This window comes from Bombina bombina, chromosome 1, assembly GCF_027579735.1.
Source record: "Bombina bombina isolate aBomBom1 chromosome 1, aBomBom1.pri, whole genome shotgun sequence".
In the NCBI taxonomy this organism is placed as follows: Eukaryota; Metazoa; Chordata; class Amphibia; order Anura; family Bombinatoridae; genus Bombina; species Bombina bombina.
Genome location: NC_069499.1, coordinates 747,379,779 through 747,404,547, shown reverse-complemented (window position 1 = coordinate 747,404,547; position 24,769 = coordinate 747,379,779). Strand labels below are relative to the sequence as shown.

Here is a 24,769-nt window from a genome sequence, read left to right as displayed (position 1 = left end):
TATGCTTACCTGATAAATTTATTTCTCTTGTGGTGTATCCAGTCCACGGCCCGCCCTGTCCTTTTAAGGCAGGTCTAAATTTTAAACTACAGTCACCACTGCACCCTATGGTTTCTCCTTTCTCGGCTAGTTTCGGTCGAATGACTGGATATGGCAGTTAGGGGAGGAGCTATATAGCAGCTCTGCTGTGGGTGATCCTCTTGCAACTTCCTGTTGGGAAGGAGAATATCCCACAAGTAATGGATGATCCGTGGACTGGATACACCACAAGAGAAATAAATTTATCAGGTAAGCATAAATTATGTTTTCATGGTGTTCCACCCATAATTATTCTTGGCATTTTTTCAAAATTTCTAGGATTTTCCCATTTCTTCAGGATGGTTTGGATAAGGGTTTGTCTACAAATACTTTGAAAGGAGAAATGTCTGCTCTTTGTCTTATTTCGTAGAAAGATTGCTAAACTTCCTGATATTCACTGTTTTGTTTAGGCTTTGATTCGTATCAAACCTTTTATTAAATCTGTTTCTCCTCCTTGGAGTCTCAATTTGGTTTTGAAGATTTTACAGGCTCCTCATTTTGAGCCTATGCATTCTCTGGATATTAAATTGTTTTCTTGGAAAGTGTTATTTATTTTGGCTATCTCTTCTGCTAGAAGAGTTTCTGAATTGTCTGCTCTCTCTTGAGTCTCCTTATCTGATTTTCCTTTAAGATAAAGCTGTTTTGCGGACTTCGTTAAAATTTTTGCCTAAAGTTGGGAATTGTAACAACATCAATAGGGAAATTGTTGTTCCTTCTTTATGTCCTAATCCTAAGAATACTCTTGAAAGGTTTTTACATTCTTTGGATGTGGTAAGAGCTTTGATATGTTATATTGAGGCTATTAAAGATTTCAGAAAGACTTCTAGTCTATTTGTTATTTTTTTCTGGCTCCAGGAAAGGTCAGAAAGCCTCTGCCATTTCTCTGGCATCTTGGTTGAAACTTTTGATTCACAAAGCTTATTTGTAGGCGGGGCAGTCTTCGCCTCAGAGAATTACAGCTAATTCTAGTAGATGAGTTGCCACTTCTTGCGGTTTCAAGAATTAAGCTTCAGTTGATCAAATTTGCAAAGCAGCAACTTTGTCTTCTTTGCATACTTTTACTACATTTTACAATTTTGATGTGTTTGCTTCTTTGGAAGCAGCCTTTGTTAGAAATTTTTTTCAGGCAATTGTCTCAGTTTGATTCTAGTGCCTTTGATTTGATTTTTTTTTACATTTTTAAAGAAAACTTAGTTATTTTTTTGTATTTAATTTCTCAGCGGATTTAGCTATTATTTTATCCCTCCCTCTCTAGTGACTCGTGGATTTCCACATCTTGTGCATTATATCCCATACATCACTAGCTCATGGACTCTTGCCACTTACATGAAAGAAAATATAATTTATGTAAGAACTAACCTGATAAATTCATTTCTTTCATAGTGGCAAGAGTCCATGAGGCCCAGCCTATTTTTTGTGGTTATGAATTTTTTGTATAAAGCACTTTCTTTCTTTCTTAAGACACGGTGAGTCCACAGAATCCTCAATTACTGTTGGGAATATTACTCCTGGCCAGCAGGAGGAGGCAAAGAGCACCACAGCAAAGCTGTTAAGTATCACTTCCCTTCCCACAATCCCCAGTCATTCTCTTTGCCTTCAGTGCAAGGAGGAGGTGAAGTTTTGGTGTCTGAAGAATTTATTTCACTTCAGTCAAGATTTTATTATTTTGAAAGCCAGAGCAGGCTTGCTCTGATCTTTCCTGTCAAGATTGGGTCTAGCTGTACTCCACGTTAGTCTCTTCAGTAGGACAGTGGTGGCTTTAAAGCAGTTAGGAACTTGTAAGGTGGGCCTTGCTGCGTTTTCCTAACATATTTGCTGCCCTAGTATAGAAAGCCAGAGTAGGTTTACTCTGTTCTCTCTTTTTACTACAAGTCTGTGAGGAGCGGCATCCTCTCACACTGTATAAGCTGTCCTCCTCCCGGACCGCTAGATACAGGTAAGTGCTGGGTCTTCTCTGTTATGGGGGACATGCACTTTTGAAAGAGTTATGCTGCATTATATCTGGGACATATATATCCTGGGGTAGGATATTCTTGGCAGGACGCAGGCACTCAATGTGACTAAGAGAGACTAGGGGTTAATAATTTATGGGTGAAGTATTCCCTGAATATGTTAAGGCTCATTTGAAGGATCTTTAGGGATAATTGATCCCTCTTTTTATACATTTTATTCTTTCTGATAGTTTTAAGTGCGCTCCGTTTTGTTTTGTTTGTTATTGCAGTTGAGCTGCACAATTGTTTGTCTACCTTTTTAGAGGGGTGCTTTCAGACAAAGATTGAGGCGCAGGTGTTTTGCTCTAACAGGTTGGGCTGATAGAATGTGGAGCGCAACTAGATTTACATGCGCACCTCATTTCTGTGTTGTGCCTTGGTTCCCGCCGCCTCTTCATCTATACATGGCGGGGAAGCGCCTTTTTCGTCTCTCTCTCTCTGAGCCAGTCTTGTACATGCCCCTTTTCTCTTCCGACAGAGCGGAACGATGCTTCTGTAGAGAAACTGAGGCTTTTCTTCTAAGGAGCTGTTTGTTTGTTTTTTAGACTTATGAGAAGTGTTAGAGAAGCCATTATTAAGCTCCTTATTAATACAGTGCTCTTGTAGACAATGTCTTGAAATAATTTTTTTCATGTTTTGTCTTACACTCATAATTCCAGTGACCATTAGAGGGCGCTAAACTATTTAGTTATGTAATAAATAGCGCTGCCATCTCCACACATTTCCCCATGTGAAGTGTTTATATTTAAAGTGATTCCACTGATCTTTGGTGGTAATATATTGTTTGAAAGCCTAAGACCTGAATCATATTGTTCATATTCCTGGAACAGAGGTTTGTTCCTTCAAAATTATGTTTTTTGTTCCTTGAGATTCAAGAAATATAGTGTATCTCATACCTTTTCTGTCAGGTATCTAATATTCCTTGCCAGAACATGGTTGTCCTTGGGTTGATTTATAGGCTGGTTATGCCCTGTGGCACTTTTTTGTTTAATGTATACAATTTTGTGCTGCATAACTAATAGTTTGTTTATCTTTGAGCCACTATCTCTTAGGATGATGCTGTTTAGGCAATGCCACAGTTTTCTCCTTTTTCGTCCCATGCCTCATTGGTATCACATGCTGTGCCCTGCGGTTCCGTTCTATCTCCTGGAGGAGTTATTTGCCTGCAGACTTTGCTGCCCGGATATCTTCTGCGCTATCAGTGGCATCTGCTTTTCCTATGCTATGGGAAATGGCAGAGGAACATTAGAGATTCAGAAGGTGCGGGTTCTGCTCTGTTTTCTGCTACTCAGGTTGCCTTGCTCATAGGTCTGATGAGGAGGATACGTTGGTAGCATCTGAGGGTGAAACCTCAGACTTGGACAAGTATAATTCTTTCATCTGAAGTGATATCCTTCAGACTTAGGCCTGATGACCTCATGTATTGTTATAGGAGGTTTTGGCTACTCTGGACGACTTTGATATCTAGTAAATTTAATATTTACTGGGATTCCTTTGTGGAAGTTTTTCCTGTTCCATACCTTGCTAGGGGATTGTTTTCACAGGAATGGGAGTAGTCAGGGATTCCTTCCCGTCTCCTGTCTTTACCAAGATGTTTTCCTGTCTTTGTCCCCATTACATATCTTGGCACACGGTGCCTACAGTAGAAGGTGCTTTTCTACTCTGGCTAAGAGTCTTCGATCCCTATAGCGGATAGCTGCTCCTTTAAGGATCAGTGGACAAGCTGGAAGCTTCTATTGCAGTTTGTATGACCACTGGATACAGCGCGGCATCCTTTGGGTGCAGCGCCCTGTCTGATACCAACTTGGTAGTGACTTCCTTAGAGAAGTAAAGCTCTGATGTTTATTACACCTAGGAATTTTAAAAGGTGACATATTTTCATTGTTTAGCTAGAATTAGACAGAATTTGTGCAGGCAAATTTCTAATGTTCATTTGACATAGGAATTTTCATATAGCCTATGATTGGAGGGTGGGTGTGCTAGACTAAAGCACAGCTCAGCCCTTTCCTGGGGGAGTGCCAGCACTGTGGATAATACTCACAGGAACAGGAATAGAAAGCTAAAATTTGCTAAATGTATTGTTAGCAAGTTTAACTAATTTCTTTAGTCACTTTATTTCCTTTAGGAACATAGGCTTGTGATTGCTGTGTAAACTGGCCCTTTAATCTTTTGGGGTTTTTTTTACCTGTGGGTCATTTTCAGTACATATAAAAAAAAAATTTTTAAAAAAACTTTAATTTATTTTTTGGATTTTTTTATGGGTTGTAAATTTTCTTTATGAAAAAACATGTTTTTATCCCATTCTTATTTTTCCTTACTCGTGTATTTGTTCCCAGGCGTAATGGATCGTGGACTCTCACCACCTGTATGAAAGAAAACATAATTTATGGTTATCTGATAAATGTATTTATTTTATGGAGTTGAGAGTCCTCGGGACCTCACACCCTATTTATTTATTTTTTGGTGATGGTTTATTTTTGTTAGCACATCTTTTTTTCCTTGCTCCTATTATTTTGCTCTTGTTACTTTTTTGTACCTTTTTTTGCTTGGCTATACGTCTGACTAGTGTACCAGTGAGGTTGCAGGGGTTTATATTTGCTTCCTCATAGTGGCAGGAAAAAGTGAGTCCCAGGAGTAATTGATCATGGACTCTCACCACCATGAAATAAATTAATTTATCAGGTAAGCCATTTATGGCAAATAAGGTAAACATGTAAATATCCATTTAAAATTCTGTGTTGCATATAAAACAGTTTGCAGTCAGTTTTTTGTTCAGATAAACTAATGGAAACAATAAAGTATTCTACAAATGTGTTTTATTATAATTGAATATGTGGAATTGTGAAAATCAAACAAGCTTATTACATTCTCTCCTTGTTTCAAATAATACATTTCCCTTTGCTATTGTTTTTTATGATAATGGTGTCAGCAAATTATGTATGTATGTATATATAGTGTGTGTATTTATTCTACACACACATAAATGTGAATCATGGTAAATCATTATATTTAATATTCATTTTGTTTATTTTTTTAGCCATTAAAGAAAGCTCTGCGGATGATGGGAGCACCAAATCTGATCTCAGAGAATTTAGATTGTGGCCTTAGTTACAGTGTTATTTCTTATCTGAAAAAGCTTAGCCAGCAGGTAAATTAAAAATACATGTGTTTTTTTTAAATTCTTCTCAGATTGTATTGCAAAACAGTATATGTGTGAAATGAATGAACTTTTATCTTCATAATTCATTAAGCATATGGGAGTTTTTGATATTTCTTTTTTTTTTTTTTTTTTTTTTTTTTTGAGAAAAAAACTCAACAAAGTGAATATATAATTTTTTATCAAAAGGCTTTTATGTATGTGTTTTTTGAGTAATAAGTAGCTTTCCAAAATAGAATTTCGGATTGCTTCTACATGTCTTGGGGAATCTCCCAACATCCTGAGAGAGATAGATGGTGGGGGTGATGGTTGCAGCCATACTGGGTGCTTACAGTGAGAGAGATCATCAGGTGCAGTGCTGAGGGAAAGAGATCTTCATTTGCAGCCGGCGTCACGTGTGAAAGAGAGAGAAAACAATGGGTATAGCTGTACCAGATGTCTGCTGTGCTGAGGAAAGGGGAGATAGTACATATGGTGCAGGCACGCACCATCTTCTTGCCGTGCTGGAGAGAGAAAAAGAGCCACAGATACTGCTATAAAGAAGGCCTGTTATAAAGGGAAGAGATACTGCAGTGGTTTAGTGTGTGCTGCTTTGTTGCACGGGCACTGTGCTTCACTATTGTGCATTTGGAGTGTGAAGTGAGAGGGTTGCATGAATGGGCTCATCTACACCCTTTAAAAGTGTCCTGGTAATAAAGGAAGCAATCTTAAAGGGACAGTATACACTAATTTTCATATAACTGCATGTAATAGACACTACTATAAAGAATAAGATGCACAGATACTGATATAAAAATCCAGTATAAAATGGTTTAAAAACGTACTTAGAAGCTTTCAGTTTAGCTCTGTTGAAATGGTAGCTGGAAAGCCCACTGCAAGTGGGAAATAAGACACTCCCCCCCTCCCCCTTCTTTTGCATATGAAAATACCCTTTACACAAACAGGAGCAAGCTGGAGAAGGTAGCTGACGGTATTCAAATAAAACTTTGGGGCTTGGTTAGGAGTCTGAAAATCAGAGCAATGTTCTTTAAAAATAAGCAAAATTATACATTTTTTTTTAAAAAACAAACTTTATGGGCTTTATAAATAGATCATCTACAAAACATTTATGCAAAGAAAAAATGAGTGTATAATGGCCCTTTAACTAGATCTCAATATCTTAGCTGTGAAAACACAATTCATGAGTCTTTTTCAGAAAACAAGTTCTAAATTATTATTATCACAATTACCTCGGAAGATTATTCATTGAAAATTAGCTTGAACATGAAACTTAAAGGGACAGTATACACCATTTTCATATAACTACATGTAATAGACAATACTATAAATGGGAATATGCACAGATTCTGATATAAAAATCTAGTATAACACCTTTTAAAAATGTACTTAGAAGCTTACAGTTTAGTACTGTTAATGAGGTTAGGATGGGACACCAAGTGAAAGAGCCTGGGAAAGCAGGAACAGCAGACACTCCCCCTTCCCCTGCATATGAAAAGACCCTTTACACAAACAGGAGCAAGCTGGAGTCTATAGACATCAGTATACATCTAAAACTTTGGGGCGTGGTTAGGAGTCTGAAAAGCAAAACTATACAATTTTACAAAAACACCATCAGATGGGCTATATAAATGGATCATCTACAAAAACATAAATTATGCTTACCTTATAATTTCATTTCCATCTGTGGGAGGAGAGTCCACTGCTTCATTCATTACTTGTGGGAATTCAGAACCTGGCCACCAGGAGGAGGCAAAGACACCCCAGCCAAAGGCTGAAATACCTCCCCCACTTCCCTCATCCCCCAGTCATTCTGCCAAGGGAACAAGGAACAGTAGGAGAAATATAAGGGTATAAATGGTGCCAGAAGAATAAAATTAAATTTAGGTCCACCCACCGGAGAAACGGGCGGGAGCAGTGGACTCTCCTCCCACAGATGGAAATTAAATTATCAGGTAAGCATAATTTATGTTTCTTTCATGTAATGAGCAAGAGTTCATGAGCTAGTGACGTATGGGATATACCAACCTACCAGGAGGGGCAAAGTTTCCCAAACCTCAAAATGCCTATAAATACACCCCACACCACACCCACAATTCAGTTTTACAAACTTTGCCTCCTATGGAGGTGGTGAAGTAAGTTTGTGCTAAGATTTCTACGTTGATATGCGCTTCTCAGCATTGTTGAAGCCCGATTCCTCTCAGAGTACAGCGAATGTCAGAGGGACGTGAAGGGAGTATCACTTATTGAATATGATGATTTCCCTTACGGGGGTCTATTTCATAGGTTCTCTGTTATCGGTCGTAGAGATTCATCTCCTACCTCCCTTTTCAGATCGACGATATACTCTCAATTTACCATTCCTTCTACTGATAACTGTTTCAGTACTGGTTTGGCTATCTGCTATATGTGGATGGGTGTCTTTTGGTAAGTATGTTTTTTGTTACTTAAGGCATCCCAGCTATGGTTTGGCACTTTATGCATTTAAATAAAGTTCTAAATATATGTACTTATATTTGCCATGAGTCAGGTTCATGTATTTCCTTCTGCAGACTGTCAGTTTCATATTTGGGGAAAATAAATATTTTTAAGAATTTTTTTTCTTACCTGGGGTTTAGTCTTTTTTTCTAAACTGACTTCTTTTTTCTTGCAAATTGCGGGCGGTATTAGGCCCGCGGGTGCGCCAAATGTCAGACTTTATTGCGTCATTTTTGGCGCGAAGAATACATCTGTGACGCAACTTCGTCATTTCCGGTGTCGTAGCTAACGCCGAAGCCTTACACACGGTTGTGCCGTTAGTGACGCGAGTGTGTCATTTCCGGTTATTGTAGGCGCCAAAAAAAATTCAATTACGTTGTGCGTCATACTTGGCGCCAAACTTTTTCATTATTTTAATACCCCATTGATGTTTGCCTCTTGCTTTTTTCTCTATCAGAGGGCTATGCTATTTGCATTTTTTCCCATTCCTGAAACTGTCATATAAGGAAATTGATAATTTTGCTTTATATGTTGTTTTTTCTTTTACATTTTGCAAGATGTCTCAATCTGATCCTGCCTCAGAAGTATCTGCTGGAACTTTGCTGCCTGACATCAGTTCTACCAAAGCTTAAGTGCATTTGTTGTAAGATTGTGGAAATTATTTCTCAGAATATCATTTGTAATAGTTGTCATGATAAACTTTTACATGCAGATAGTGTGTCCATCAGTAATAGTACATTGCCAGTTGCAGTTCCTTCAACTTCTAATGTACATGATATACCTATGAATTTTAAAGAATTTGTTACTGATTCTATTCAGAAGGCTTTGTCTGCATTTCCACCTTCTAATAAACGTAAAAGGTCTTTTAAAACTTCTCATTCAGTTGATGAAATTTCAAATGACCAACAACATAATAATTTATCCTCCTCTGATGAGGATCTATCTGATACAGAAGATCCTTCCTCAGACATTGACACTGACAAATCTACTTATTTATTTAAAATAGAGTATATGTGTTCTTTATTAAAAGAAGTGTTAATTACTTTGGATATTGAGGTAACCAGTCCTCTTGACGTTAAGTCTAATAAACGTTTAAATGCTGTTTTTAAACCTCCTGTGGTTTCTCCTTTTCCTATTCCTGAGGCTATTTCTGATATGATTCCTAAGGAATGGAATAAGCCAGGTACTTCTTTTATTCCTTCTTCAAGGTTTAAAAAATTGTATCCTTTACCAGCAAATTCTATAGAGTTTTGGGAAAAAATCCCCAAAGTTGATGGGGCTATTTCTACTCTTGCTAAACGTACCACTATTCCTATGGAAGATAGTACTTCATTTAAGGATCCTTTAAATAGGAAGCTTGAATCTTATCTAAGGAAAGCCTATTTATATTCAGGTCATCTTCTCAGACCTGCAATTTCTTTGGCTGATGTTGCGTCTGCATCAACTTTCTGGTTGGAGAATTTAGCGCAACAAGAAGTGGATTCTGATGTATCTAACATTATTCACTTACTGCAATATGCTAATCATTTTATTTGTGATGCCATTTTTGATATTATCAAAATTGATGTTAGATCCATGTCTTTAGCTATTTTAGCTAGAAAAGCTTTGTGGCTTAAATCTTGGAATGCTGATATGACATCTAAGTCTAGATTACTATCTCTTTCTTTCCAAGGTAATAATTTATTTGGTTCTCAACTGGATTCTATAATTTCAACTATTACTGGGGGAAAGGGAGTTTTTCTGCCTCAGGATAAAAAACCTAAGGGTAAATCTAAGGGTTCTAACCGTTTTTGTTCCTTTCGTCAGAATAAGGAACAAAACCCTAATCCTTCCCCCAAGGAATCTGTTTCCAATTGGAAGCCTTCCTCAAATTGGAATAAATCCAAGCCATTTAAGAAGCCAAAGTAGGCCCCTAAATCCGCATGAAGGTTCGGCCCTCATTCCAGCTCAGCTGGTGGGGGGCAGATTAAGGTTTTTCAAGGATTTTTGGATAAATTCTGTCCAAAATCATTGGATTCAGAGTATTGTCTCTCAAGGGTATCGAATAGGATTCAGAGTAAGACCTCCTGTGAGAAGATTTTTTCTCTCACGTTTCCCAGCAAATCCAGTAAAAGCTCAGGCTTTCCTGAAGTGTGTTTCAGACCTGGAGTCTTCAGGGGTAATCATGCCAGTTCCTTTTCAGGAACAAGGTCTGGGGTTTTATTCAAATCTATTCATTGTCCCAAAGAAGGAAAATTCATTCATTCATCCAGTTCTGGATATGAAAATTTTGAATTGTTATGTAAGAGTACCAACTTTCAAGATGGTGACTATAAGGACTATTCTGCCTTTTGTTCAGCAAGGACATTATATGTCTACAATAGACTTGCAGGATGCATACCTTCATATTCCGATTCATCCAGAACATTATCAGTTCCTGAGATTCTCTTTTCTAGACAAGCATTACCAATTTGTTGCTCTTCAATTTGGCCTAGCAACAGCTCCAAGAATCTTTTCAAAGGTTCTAGGTGCCCTACTCTCTGTAATCAGAGAACAGGGTATTGCAGTGTTTCCTTATTTGGACGATATTTTGGTACTAGCTCAGTCTTTACGTTCTGCAGAATCTCACACGAATCAACTAGTGTTGTTTCTTTGAAAACATGGTTGGAGGATCAATTTACCAAAAAGTTATTTGATTCCTCAGACAAGGGTCACCTTTTTAGGTTTCCAGATAGATTCAGTGTCCATGACTCTGTCTTTAACAGACAAGAGACGCTTGAAATTGGTTGCAGCTTGTCGGCACCTTCAGTCTCAGTCATTCCCTTCAGTGGCTATGTGCATGGAAGTTTTAGGCCTCATGACTGCAGCATCGGACGCGATTCCTTTTGCTCGTTTTCACATGAGACCTCTCCAGCTTTGTATGCTAAATCAATGGTGCAGGGATTATACAAAGATATCACAATTAATATCCTTAAATCCCAATGTACGACGCTCTCTGACGTGGTGGTTAAATTCACAAACGTTTAGTTCAAGGTTCTTCTTTTGTTCGACCAACCTGGACTGTGATAACTACAGATGCAAGTCTTTCGGGTTCTCTGACTGCTCAAGGTGTTTGGAAATCTCAAGAGGCGAGATTACCAATCAATATTTTAGAACTCTGTTCAATTTTCAGAGCTCTTCAGTTTTGGCCTCCGTTGAAGAGAGAACCGTTCATTTGCTTCCAGACAGACAATATCACAACTGTGGCATATGTCAATCATCAAGGTGGGACTCACAGTCCTCAAGCCATGAAAGAAGTATCTCGGATACTTGCTTGGGCGGAATCCAGCTCCTGTCTAATCTCTGTGGTGCATATCCCAGGTGTAGACAATTGGGAAGCGGATTATCTCATTCGTCAGACTTTACATCCAGAAGAGTGGTCTCTCCATCCAGAGGTGTTTTCTCAGATTGTTCAGATGTGGGGACTTCCAGAAATAGATCTGATGGCCTCTCACCTAAACAAGAAACTTCCCAGATACCTGTTTAGGTCCAGGGATGTTCAGGTCGGAAGCGTTGGATGCGCTAACCATTCCATGGAATTATCATCCTGCTTACATCTTCCCGCCTCTAGTTCTTCTTCCAAGAGTGATTTCCAAAATCCTCATGGAACAATCATTTGTGTTGCTGGTGGCTCCAGCATGGCCACACAGGGTTTGGTATGCGGATCTTGTTCGGATGTCCAGTTGCCAACCTTGGCCACTTCCGTTAAGGCCAGACCCACTGTCTCAAGGTCCACTTTTCCATCAGGATCTCAAATCATTAAATTTGAAGGTATGGAAATTGAACGCTTAGTACTAAGTCATAGAGGTTTCTCTGACTCAGTGATTAATACTATGTTACAAGCTCGTAAATCTGTTTCCAGGAAAATTTACTATTGAGTTTGGAAGACTTACATTTCATGGTGTTCTTCTCATAAATTATCTTGGCATTCTTTTAGAATTCCTAGAATTTTACAGTTTCTTCAGGATGGTTTGGATAAAGGTTTGTCTGCAAGTTCCTTGAAGGGACAAATCTCTGCTCTTTCAGTTTTATTTCACAGAAAGATTGCTAAACTTAATGATATTCACTGTTTTGTACAGGCTTTAGTTCGAATTAACTGTTCTTACATAAATTATGTTTTTTCTATGATGTGCCTGTGTGCCTTAAATGAAGAATAAAACTTTTTATATTATACTGCTATGTGTTGCTGAACCTTTTTGCTTACTTTAGTTCGAATTAAGCCTGTCATTAAATAAATTTCTCCTCCTTGTAGTCTCAATTTGGTTTTGAAGGCGTTACAGGCTCCTCCATTTGAGCCTATGCATTCTTTGGACATTAAACTACTTTCTTGGAAAGTGTTGTTCCTTTTGGCTATCTCTTCTGCTAGAAAGGTTTCTGAGCTATCTGCTCTTTCTAGTGAATCTCCTTTCGGATTTTTCATCAGGATAAGGCGGTTTTGCGGGCTTCTTTTCAATTTTTACCTAAGGTTGTGAATTCTAACAACATTAGTAGAGAAATTGTTGTCCCTTCCTTGTGTCCTAATCCAAAGAATTCTTTGGAAAGATCCTTACATTCTTTGGATGTGGTAAGAGCTTTGAAATATTATGTTGAAGCTACTAAAGATTTCAGAAAGACTTCTAGTCTATTCGTTTTATTTTCTGTTCCTAGGAAAGGTCAGAAAGCTTCTGCTATTTCCTTGGCTTCTTAGTTAAAGCTTTTGATTCATCAAGCCTATTTGGAGTCGGGTAAGATCCCGCCTCAGAGAATTACAGCTCATTCTACTAGGTCAGTCTCCACTTTGTGGGCTTTTAAGAATGAAACTTCTGTTGATCAGATTTGCAAAGCAGCAACTTGGTCTTCTTTGCATACATTTACTAAATTCTACCGTTTTGATGTATTTGCTTCTTCAGAAGCAGTTTTTGGTAGAAAAGTTCTTCAGGCAGCTGTTTCAGTTTGAGTCTTCTGCTGATGTTTTAAGTTTTTCTTATCACTAAAGAATAAACTTATACTTTGGGTTGTGGATTATTTTTTCAGCTTAAAATGGCTGTATTTTATTTTTTATCCCTCCCTCTCTAGTGACTCTTGCGTGGAGTTCCACATCTTGGGTATTTGATATCCCATACGTCACTAGCTCATGGACTTTTGCCAATTACATGAAAGAAAACATAATTAATGTAAGAACTTACCTGATAAATTCATTTCTTTCATATTGGCAAGAGTCCATGAGGCCCACCCTCTTTTTGGTGGTTATGATTTTTTTGTATAAAGCACAATTATTTCCAAATTCCTTTGTTGATGCTTTTTACTCTTTTCTTTATCACCCCACTACTTGGCTATTCGTTAAACTGAATTGTAGGTGTGGTGAGGGGTGTATTTATAGGCATTTTGAAGTTTGGGAAACGTTGCCCCTCCTGGTAGGATTGTATATCCCATACTTCACTAGCTCATGGACTCTTGCCAATATGAAAGATATTAATTTATCAGGTAAGTTTTTACATAAATTGTTTTTCCATCTTAATGGGAGGAGAGTCCACTGCTTAATTCATTACTTGTGGGAACAAATACCCAAGCTCTAGAGGACACTGAACGAAGAAAATGGCAGGGTAAAAGGAAGCGGACCCTAAACTGAGGGCACTATAGCCTGAAAACACCCAAACTCCCAAAAAAAAAAAAAAAAAGCTTCACCAGGAGCAAAGGACAAAAAACATAAATTATGCTTACCTGATAATTTCCTTTTCTTCTGATGGAAAGAGTCCACAGCTGCATTCATTACTTTTGGGAATTATGAACCTGGCCACCAGGAGGAGGCAAAGACAACCCAGCCAAAGGCTTAAATACTCCTCCCACTCCCCTTATCCCCCAGTGATTCTGCCGAGGAACAAGGAACAGTAGAAGACATATCAGGTTGAAAGGTGCCAGAAGAATAATGACGACGCCCCACATAAAATTACGGGTGGGGAGCTGTGGACTCTCTTCTTCAGAAGAAAAGGAAATTATCAGGTAACCATAATTTATGTTTTTCTTCTTAAATGGAAAGAGTCCACAGCTGCATTAATTTCTTTTGGGAAAACAATACCGAAGGTATAGAGGACACTGAATGCCAATGACACTGTCTCGCAGTTTGTCCAGAAGCCAAACTAGAGACCGCAAACTGACTCGACTGAGCCAACAGTCCTTCAGGAGACACCGTCGTCCAACAAATAGTCCTCCACCGCTCACAGAGACCCAAACAGGGAAAGGAGGTCACGCCTATACCAAGCGAAACCTAGGAAAAGACCGGGCACGGAGACAGAACAGACGTCTCTCCAACATCCTGCAAGCACGGATTGCAACTGAAAAGGCAAAGTCCTCCCAGTGTCAAGAATACCAAGGCATTCGATCATGAAAAAGTGTGTAATACACCCAGGTGAGAAACCCCAAGTTTGAGAACACAGAGTCCATAACAGGACGACACAGAGGATACTTGCGAGGAAAAAGAAGCAGTCAAGCAAGAAACAGACCTCAAAAGTAACCCCCGGACAGAGGGCGCGCTCCAGGCAACCTAAGTTGCCGGACCTACTCACAGGTCTCTAAAAAGGGGAACACAAACCTCAATCGAGGCCCCCCGAAAAGGAGAGTATACCCTCAGGACCCGAAGGAAGAGTAAACTCTCTTCTGAAATCAATGGAGCCAGTTGAAAGGAAAATCTATACTCTAGCAGACTAAGCTAACAGGATAGACTCCACAAAGCTCACACATCCAGAGGAGACTGCGACCGAATGCAGCTCCATAGACCGCTCGGCCATCCTGACCTGCAGACTCACAGCCAGCTGGACCAACCCAGCCTCAGGGATCCAAAACAGGGGAACAAAAGAATCCCAAAACGGGTACAGGAACGAGCGTAAACAGAAATGTCTCAGCATCAGAATCCTCCATAAGTGGATAGAGGATATTTTAAATACTAAAGTAGTGAAAACTAAAACGGCACCTGACACCCCCAATAGCTGGGGCACTCACCACCACCTATGACCAGACCCCTGCAGACTAAAAAATGTCCTTTGCCACGCAGTCGGGAATGTGGAAATGGAACAACGGAATGTAGCCACGCCCTCACACAAGGTGAACCGTACAGTCCAAACAAGCGCGCCCAACCAAAAGGCAGCGTCACTTCCAAAGGCCTCAATGTTCCAGCCACGAGCCCAGTAAACATTGCATATAAGCAGGTTGAATCACATAACAAACATGATTATAAAAAAAACCCTGTTCAATAACCCCCCCTCAGAAGATATTAACCCTCGATTCCAAGATACTAAAAGAGACTCACTGAGAACCTTATGTATAAGTTAGACCCGCAAGGTGGTAGCCTCTCGGAAAACATGTACATTACAGTACATTGCAAATAACGTAAAATGAAACGATCTTACCAGAATCTACGCCGTGGAACAGGAACACGTCCCTTCAAGTGTGACGGATAGTAGCATCGCCTCCGCCATAGACTTGAGAGAAGAAAGCAGGCAGCGGAGCGAAGTTCGACAAATCCGATTGCTTGAGGAGCTGTTAAAATGAATCGGGATGGTTTCGCAGAAAGAAACTTCCTGCATCTCCGGACTCTAACTTTCATCCAAGCCCTCACTGAGAGACTGACAGGACTACTTAAAACTCCTGCCCCATGCCGAAGAGTACTACCCTCCATAAGAGACAAAAACAAAAATTAAAAATTCTGACACTTCTCTGCCATCCTCCTGGGACGAAAGGCAAAGAATGACTGGGGGATGAGGGGAGTGGGAGCAGTATTTAAGCCTTTGGCTGGGTTGTCTTTGTCTCTGCCTCCTCCTGGTGACCAGGTTCTTAATTCCCAAAAGTAATGAATGCAGCTGTGGACTCTTTCCATTTAAGAAGAAAAGGAAAAGGCACAAATAACGCCCAACAGTTAGAACCAGCAAGGCCCTTGCTAGAGACCGCTCAGAATCACTATACTTGACCGAGCCCAAAAGCCCCTGAGGAGACAAAGTACCGCAGGCTCTCAGCCCGCGAATAAACCCCCGACCAGAAGGAAGGGAAACATCCACATTCTCCCTGAAGGGAAGGGGAAGGACTCCGATAAAGGAGTCCGAAAGGACCCCCAGAAACACAAAAGGACACATGCATCTCAAAGAAAAAAAACAAGGGTAACTCCAAGAGAGTAAACAAGGATGAAACGGGGCAAAACCTACAAAAAACCCTACCGACCTAGCAGAGCAAGAGAGGAAATCCCAAACCCCTATCTGCATGGATTCCAAGGGACCAAAGTAAAGCCCTGAAAAACTAAAGGGAGAAAGATAAAACCCCTTCCCAACGCAGAGTGCTAACTCGCACCCAGGAGAGAGCAACCAAAAAAGAAACCGTCCCCGGAAACCGCAAAAAAAAAAACAGCATCAGAATATCTGAATATGTTCCTCCGAAAACCCATAGGCTTCCTGCTGCAAAGGTGATCTAAGCGAACACAAGGCGCCAAACCTAGCCATCAAGCTAGTAAACTGCACAGGACCGTCTTCAGCAAGAAAAACTCCAAAGCAGTGCAGAACAACACCTACCTATGAAAAGCAGGGAAAGAACCCAGAACCAGCAGAGAAAAAATACCTGCTTGGAGGAATTTACTGCGAAGCCTCCCCTCTAAAGGAGGCTTACAAGATCTATCTATGATACACGGTCAAAGTTCAACAGATCAGACAGATCCCTGACCCTCACTCCGGGCAACGGACCCAGCACCAAAGTGACTGGCAATGTCTGAAAGACATAGGAATTAAAAAATTCCCCAAATCACCAGGACCTTCAGGAAGGAAAAAAGAGGGGGTCCAGCCCCCCAAAAAAGAGCTCGGGTTCCAGAACCAAGTCGCAGCTCCCTTCCCGAAGAGTAAGGACACCCCAAAGGGGACCCTCTGCTGTACTACAGTAATGGCATGTTACAAGAAAACCAGCCCTTCACCTGACACCCTGCACGCAAGGCAGGGGGGACAACCTCACTGAACAGAGGAAGAAAGGACTTCCAAGTCCTGGTTGGATATAGTGGAATGACAAGTCCCCCCAAAGGGGAGAAAAAAAACAGAACAGCTCACCCGCACACAGGTATGGAGTGTAAAGCTGTATATGGACCCAAAAGATCAAGTACTGAATGAAGAACCATTTGGCCACTACGATCGACCCAGCCGAAAAGTCCAATTCTCAGATGAGAGAGAGAAAAATCCGCTCGTGGAACAGAAGATGTCCAGGAAACGGGAACTGGTCCGACCCGAAACAGTCCTAAGGAATGTGGATACAGAATGTCCATTCAATGACAAGGACAAAAAAAACAGACACCTGTAACCAGGAGTCGGCTTTAAACAAACTAATAACTCCTGAGGAACCACCAGGTTACCCCATCCGGAGCATACCTTGCACCACAGATGATGCAATTCCAGTCACATCCAAGGCACCTTGGACACTGAACTCTCATGCAAGTATCCCAGACACAGAGTGCTTCAAGACCCCAGCGGGATTCAAACTCCCAACCGAAAGGGTGCTCGGCAATGATAAAAGCCACACAGCGACTCTGGTTGACTCCTAAAGGCTCTAGGGTCAGCACCCCCTAAGTCTAAAGACTAAGGTAAATGAAAAAGAGAACAGAGCCTAAACCTGGAAAATCTGGATTGAGAAGATAACAATAGTCTCCAAGATCCTCTCGGGATCAACTACCTGGAAGCACTACAGCTCTAGGATTTATGATAAACGAACATTCTAACCCTGGCGGATGCACACGACTAAATATGGGCAACACCCGAAAAGGAGACCACATAAACTGTCAAGCTCCAAAAGTATGGGAGCAGACGAGATCCCGGAAGTAGAACAAAGACCAACAGGCCCTTACTTCCTGAAACCGATGACCAAAAGGCCCAATCAGCCTCAACACTAAGGAAGAGGTACCGTCATCAAGGAAACAAAGTCCCAGAGGACAATCCCAAAGGAAGCCTCAAAGGAGGAGACGAGTAAATGCCGTCAAAACCTGGAACCATGGATTTTCATGGAATCCTCTGATCCCCAACTCACTATGGGAAGGAGAAACACTCTAGCACCTGAATCAAAAGATCCCAGGAGTCTACAGAGTACGCCCTAGCAGGATCCAAACTCGGAAAACCCCGCCGGCAAGCATGGCAAGCATGGATAGGACAATTAGGACTGAGCACAATCCCCTTTGATGCCCCCAGAAGTGCCAATGCGACCACAAAATTGCTGGTATCAAATTTCAGAGAAGAAATTGTTCCCAAGGAAAAAATTATAACACACATGAGCTTTCAACATTAAATAAAATACATCCTAACCGGTTTAAATTATGAGGGCAACACCCGCAGTTTAATGCCCAAGAAGAGAAGAACGGACACACTAACAGGACCCGCCGGTCAGAGATCTAAATCTCCCAAAGCTCAGAATTGGAATAGGATACCTTAAAGAAAAGAGTAAACTGGAGACGCAAGGAGATTACTTCAAACCCCCCCCCCCCCCCCCAACACCGTCAATACATGCCGTAGCAGGACACAAAGGTGCACCAGTCTATAACAAACAGCAAGACTTACCTCCGTCGGGGTAACTGACGACCCCAAGGATTGGTCCCCTGAAGCCTCAGAGAAACCGCTTCCCCAGAGAGCTGATCTGACCCAGACGATCCCCCAGCTGACGAGCCATGGTTAACAGAACACGGACAATATCTCATCAACATCTCCCTTCATGGAAGATGTAAATGCGCCAATGCCATAGATATGGCCAGGCGGAACCGTGCCGTTACCTCTGGAGGAAACAAGCCGCCTTCTGGAGGAGTAACGGCATTAGGGACACCTGCTTGCGTAGCCAAAGAAGGTTCTAGGGTACTCGCCTCACGGGATATGGAGTCCCCTGACGCCGTTTCGGGAGAAAAGAGCACTCTAAAGCGGCATGCGGAACATAACTGATGGGCGTGGATTACCCGGGCCATTTCATACTTTTCTCAAGAAGTAGAATCTGAATCAGAGACATCCATCTCCAAAAAATCAGAATCCCCATAACTTGGATAGAAAAATAAAAATGGCACCTTCCACCTCCAATGGCTGGGACACTCACCACCTCCTATGACCAGACAACTAGTGAAACAGACTCTCCCCTTCGCTACGCGGTCATGAATACGGATATGGAGACTAGAAACGGGACTGCGTCTAGTCACAAGGTACACTGTGCATGCCTGAAAAAAGCGCACCAAGGCCACAAGGGTCGCGCAGCCTGACTTTTAAAAAGGACGTTATGTTCCGATAGCCACGAACCCAAGAGACACTACACATTAGCAGACAGAATCACATAACAAACATGATTAAAGTCCCCCCTGTTCAATACCCCCACCCCCCTCAGAGTCTCACTGAGATCCTGCTTCTTTGTTTACATTACACTTCACACATTGAAGTAAAATGAAATAATCTTACCAGAATCCACGCCGTGGAACAGGAACACGGCCTTTCAAGTGTGACAGATGATAGCCTCGCTTCTGACATGGACTTGAGTGAACAAAGCAGGCAGCGAAACTCGTCAACGCTGATTGCTAAGGAGCTGTTAATGAGTCTGGATGGTTTTGCAGAAAGACTCTCCCTGCATCTCCGGACTCTAACTTTCATCCATGCTCTCACTGAGAGGCTGACAGGATTACCTAAAACTCCAGTCCCATTTTGAAGAGTACTACCCCCCGTAAGAGACTCTCTTCAATCTTCCGACACTTCTCTGCCAACCTCCTGTAACGAAAGGCAAAGAATGACTGGGGAATGAGGGAAGTAGGGTAGGTATTTAAGCCTTTGGCTAGGGTGTCTTTGCCTCCTCCTGGTGGCCAGGTTCTGAATTCCCACAAGTAATGAATGAAGCAGTGGACTCCACTCCCATTAAGATGGAAACATTTGTGCAAAGAAAAATCTAGTGTACAATCTCTCTTTAATTAATAGCTTGTAACTAGAGAAGCATACAAAGATTAAGGAGTTTTAAAGGCATATGAAACCCAAAATGTTTATTTTGTCATTCAGACAGAGCATACAATTTTTAAAAAGTTTCCAATTTACATCTGTTATGAAATTTGTTTTGTTCCGATTAAATTATTCTGTGTTGAAGAGATAGCTAGGCAGGTGTTTGGAGCATTACATGGCAGGGAATAGTGCTGCCATCTAGTGCTCTTGCATAAGGATACCAAGAGAATAAAGAAAATTTTAAAATAGAAGTAAATTAGAAAGTTGTTTTAAAATTGCATGTTCTTTTCTAAATCATAAAAGAAAAAAATGGGTTTCATGTCCCTATAAGCAGATATATATAACACTATAAAAAAACATGTATTTTGTTTAGTAAAGATAGAAACTCCCAGAAACCTGGTTCCCTTTCATCTATGTAAACACATTTTTAATACCTATTTGAAGCAATATATTACTCTAAATTCACAGTGTAAACTGACAATCTTGGGCCAGATTAGTGGCGTGCTTTTTAGCGATTTCGCTCTTGAGCAAACACCGCCAGAAGTAAATTTTTAATGTGCGCGTATTACAAGTTGAACGTAAAATGCTTATAGGCCTTTGTCATATACCATATACCTTTAAACCCTTCTAAAAAAAAAAATTATTCGTATTTATGTGTACATTTTATTAGATAGTGTGAGTGTAAATGTTTTTTTAAATTTAATTGCAACTTTTTATTTAGCCCTAACCCTTTACGCAAGTACTTAAATCACTCTAACCCGGCGAGCACAAATTTAGTTTGTGCTTGTGCAGTTGCGTTTACTTTCAGTTTCTGATATGACACAGTATTTCAATATTGTGCGCTCGCTAACGTTGGCACACCACTTGTAATAGCCATTTGTGTTTTCCACCTGGTACAAACTCCTGTTTCAGTGCAGTGTATATCTATTTTCATACTTTGCTTTCTTGCTTTCTTTGCAGCTATCATAATACAAAGATAGTAGCTAACTCAGTGTGATGTATTTCAGTAATAAAGCAATATTAACTTAAATATTTATTACATTGTCTAAACTATCGCTTAATTTCTTACAGACTAAGCTAGAGTCAGAGAGAATAATAGCTTCTGTGGGAAAAAAGCCCCCTCATGAGACAGGGATTAAAGTGAAAAACAACTCCACTAGACTGCCTTTGGTTCACAACAGAGACTTTAAACAGCTGGTGCAGGGGACCTCCGGAGAGACACCCATACGACTGTCAGAAATAAATGTTAAGGAGTTTGGTGGATTTCAAATAGGGCTCTTAAATAAGGTAAGTATCTGTGGTTAAAGGGATAGTCTCCCTGAAAATGTTTGTTTAAAAAGATATATATATATAATCCCTTTATTATCCATTCCCCAGTTTTGCATAACCAACACTGTTATTTTAATATACATTTAACCTTGTATCTAAGCCTCTGCATACTACCCCCTTATCTAATTTCTTTTGACAGACTTGCATTTTTGCCAGTCAGTGTTGTTTCATAAATAACTTTACAGGATTGAGCACAGTGTTATCTATATGACCCACATGAACTAGCACCATCTGGCTGTGAAAAGCTGATAAAATGCACTGAGATAAGAAAGCAGGCAGAAAATTAGAGGTTTAAAGGTTATAAAGTATATAAATATAAAAATGTTGGTTGTGCAAAGCTGGGGAATGGGTAGTTAAGGCATTATCTATCTTTTTTTAAACTATAAAAATAATCAAGTAGACTGTCCCTTTAAGAGCAAACCATGTAAATGCAAATTCTTAAAGCAACTTTTAATCTTTATTTTTTATTTATTTTTTATGTGTAGGATATGAAGCCACAGACATACAGAAATGCCTATGACATTCCACGTCCAAACCTTTTAGATCAATTGACTAGGATGAGGACCAATCTTTTGAAAACCCATAAACTAATAGTTGGACAGGATGAAGGTAAAGTACTTATTTTAAAGGGACAGTCAAGTCAAAATTAAACTTTCATGATTCAGATAGGGTATGCAATTTTAAACAACTTTCCTATTTACTTTTGTCATCAAATTTGCTTTGTTCTCTTGTTATTCTTTTTTGAAAGCCAAACCTATGTAAGCTCAAACTTATTTCTAAACCGTTGAAGGCTGCCTCTTATCTCTTATTGACAATTTTTCACAGTTGGATAGTGCTAGTTCTTGTGTGTCATATAGATAACATTGCTCACTGCGGTGGAGTTATTTAAGAGTCAGCATTGGCTAAAATGCAAGTCTGTCAAAAGAACTAAGATAAGGGGGCAGTCTGCAGAGTCTTAGATACAAGGTAACCACAGAGGTAAAAAGTGTATTAATATAACAGTGTTGGTTATGCAAAACTGGGGAATTGGTAATAAAGGGATTATTTTATTAAACAATAAAAAATTTCAAGAGGACTTTCCCTTTAAACGCTTTATATAAAATTGAGAAAGGCAAAATGAGTTTACCACAGTTCTGTTTCTGAAAACAAATATTAAATGTCTTTAAACACCAAGGGTTAGATTACATTTACGGGCGCATGATAAATAACCATCCATTACAAGTGGCTGGTTATTGCTACCGTGAGCTTGCGGCAGCAGTTAGCACTCAAATTAACCAGAGGCCAGACTTCTGGTTAATATTTTTAAATGGGCCCCAACTGCCCTGCTTTTTGAAAAATAAAAATTTGAAGCATCTTCTTTTTTTTTTTTTTTTTTTTTTTTTTAATGACTGCACTAGGTAGTATATAAGGATTAAAGTTGGTGGCTGTGGGGTGTTAGAAAAAGATGGCACTAAAAAAGTGCCTTTTCATTGCAGTCTATGGAAACTGTTTGTTCCCTGTAAATATATATGTATATACACATAAATATATATGTATATATACATATATATTTATATTTGCTGCACAGCTTACCCCTTCGCTGCGCTTAGGATATGTGCCGTGTATGACGGCATCAGAATGAGGCTCTCATTGGAGCTTATGGAAACACACTCTTGTGAGCACAGTGCTTCCGTGTAATGCAGACACAAGGTTGCGTTTGCATTGCACCTAACTCATAATACCAGCGCACATTTGCGTGTCCTGGTATTACAAAGTGGAGCGCAAATTTCACTTTAGCAAAAGCGATATTTTCCACTCCACTTGTAATCTGGCCCTAAATACACTTTATAAGCATAGTATTAAAGTTATTCCCGCCTCACTCTAGTCATGGGTGTCTCCATGTTTAAATCTGTCTTTTATTATATTTTATTATATTTTGGGGCTGACCTGTTTGCACATCTGCAGCAATTCTCCTTCATATACCTGCAGTGTAACTTAGGTTCCAAAATGGGGCCCCCATGATTAGAGTGATGCGCATTAAATGTATTTAGGGCCAGGTTACGAGTGTCACGCTAACATTTACATGCAAGCGAAAAGGGGTTTATTGAGTGTATTTGAGGTTAACACTCGTCGGGATAGTGCGTCCTCAGAGCTCTGGTTAACCGTTTTGCAAAACAAAAAAGTGTCACAAAACACATCAAAAATACATTTTAAAGTACAGTTAGACTCATAACACCATCTAATTAAAGTTATTTTAAAAAAAAAAGTATTGCACAAATAAGTTATAAGGGCTCACAGATATGAGGTCTCAGGTGTTAGAAATAAATAGGCTGTAAAGGGCTTTAACTTAGAGAAACATACATATACATGTCTATGTGTGTGTGTGTGTATGTTTATATGTGTGTACTTATATATTTATTTATTTGTGTATATATATATATATATATATTTACTGTCTTATATATACACATATAAATACATATGTACACACATAACACATATATAGAAGTGCATTGGAGCCCTTTGCTGTCAAGTAGGGGGAAGACCTGTAAAAACATATTTCTTTTTAATGACCCGGTTAGTCCAGGGATCATCTAATTACTATTGGGAATATCACTCCTGCCCAGCAGGAGGCGGCAAAGAGCACCACAGCAAAGCTGTTAAATATCGCCTCCCTTCCATACAACCCCAGTCATTCTCTTTGCCTACGTTAGGGTAAGGAAGTGATAAAGTTAGGTGTCTGGAAAGATTCTTCAATCAAGATTTTATTATTTTATTTGCAGTACAAGTATGTGCTGTTTTTCCTCTAGGGTGTAGCCGTAGTCCATTTCAGTCTCTTCAGTAAAGCAATGGTGACTTTTAAGCAGTGGGAACTTGTGGGACATAATTCTCACTGCGCCTCCCATAATGTTAAATAAAAATGCTGCCCTTATTTTGTAAGACTATACAGAATATCCAGTCTTATTATTTTTCCACAGGTCCATGTGAGGGAGAGGACCTCTCAAACCTAGTGATCTGCCTTACTGCCAGGCAGCCTTTATGAGGTAAGTGCTATTTTATAAAAAAAAAAATCTGGGATGCAACAGGAAAATATGATGGCACTTTCTCTTTATTAAAACTTTAAGAATAGCCCTTAATAGTTATTGGGCTTAGTTTGGCAGCTGTGCAGGCACTGGGGACAAGGAGTCAGGCATTTTAATGGTGGTTGGTGTTTTTTTATTTACTCCCGGCGGTTTTCTTTTGTACAAATACCGACCGGGCGGTTTGTTTAATTGCGTGCAGCGAGGGACGGAGTTTTGTGACGCACTTCATATTTCTTTTTCATGCTCTCCACTTCCTGTATACCGGAGAGGAGAGTTTCCATTGCGGTCACAGTTGGTGTCCTCCTTGTATCTAAGCGACCTTATTTCTAAGCTCAGGTTGAAACCCGGAATCATCTTCATGTTTGGGCTCTTAGTGTTCCGTGTTTTGATTACCGTGTTTTGTATCGTTAGGCAGGCAGGCACCTCAGCATGAGCTGCTGAGGTGTAGAGGCTGTCTGAGAGTTATAACTGTTTAAATTAATTTTTGCACAAACGTTCATTAAAGGGACAGTATACTGTAAAATAGTTTTTCCCTTAATGTGTTTACAATTGCTTTTTTTACCAACTGCAGAGTAAAAATGTATGAAAATTAGTTTTTCTTCTGTTATGTGTGATCAGTCCACGGGTCATCATTACTTCTGGGATATAACTCCTCCCCAACAGGAAATGCAAGAGGATTCACCCAGCAGAGCTGCATATAGCTCCTCCCCTCTACGT

General features: G+C 40.0%; 1 protein-coding gene across 1 annotated transcript in view; it reads left to right on the top strand.

The window, feature by feature from the left end:
• The window catches only part of LOC128660794 (integrator complex subunit 6), a 516,514-nt gene that overhangs the window by 389,676 nt on the left and 102,069 nt on the right, over positions 1-24,769 (top strand). The window contains exons 10-12 of the mRNA XM_053714821.1: positions 5,107-5,217; positions 20,733-20,948; positions 21,476-21,599. Coding sequence (XP_053570796.1) covers positions 5,107-5,217; positions 20,733-20,948; positions 21,476-21,599 — 451 coding nt within the window. The remainder of the gene's footprint in view (positions 1-5,106; positions 5,218-20,732; positions 20,949-21,475; positions 21,600-24,769) is intronic.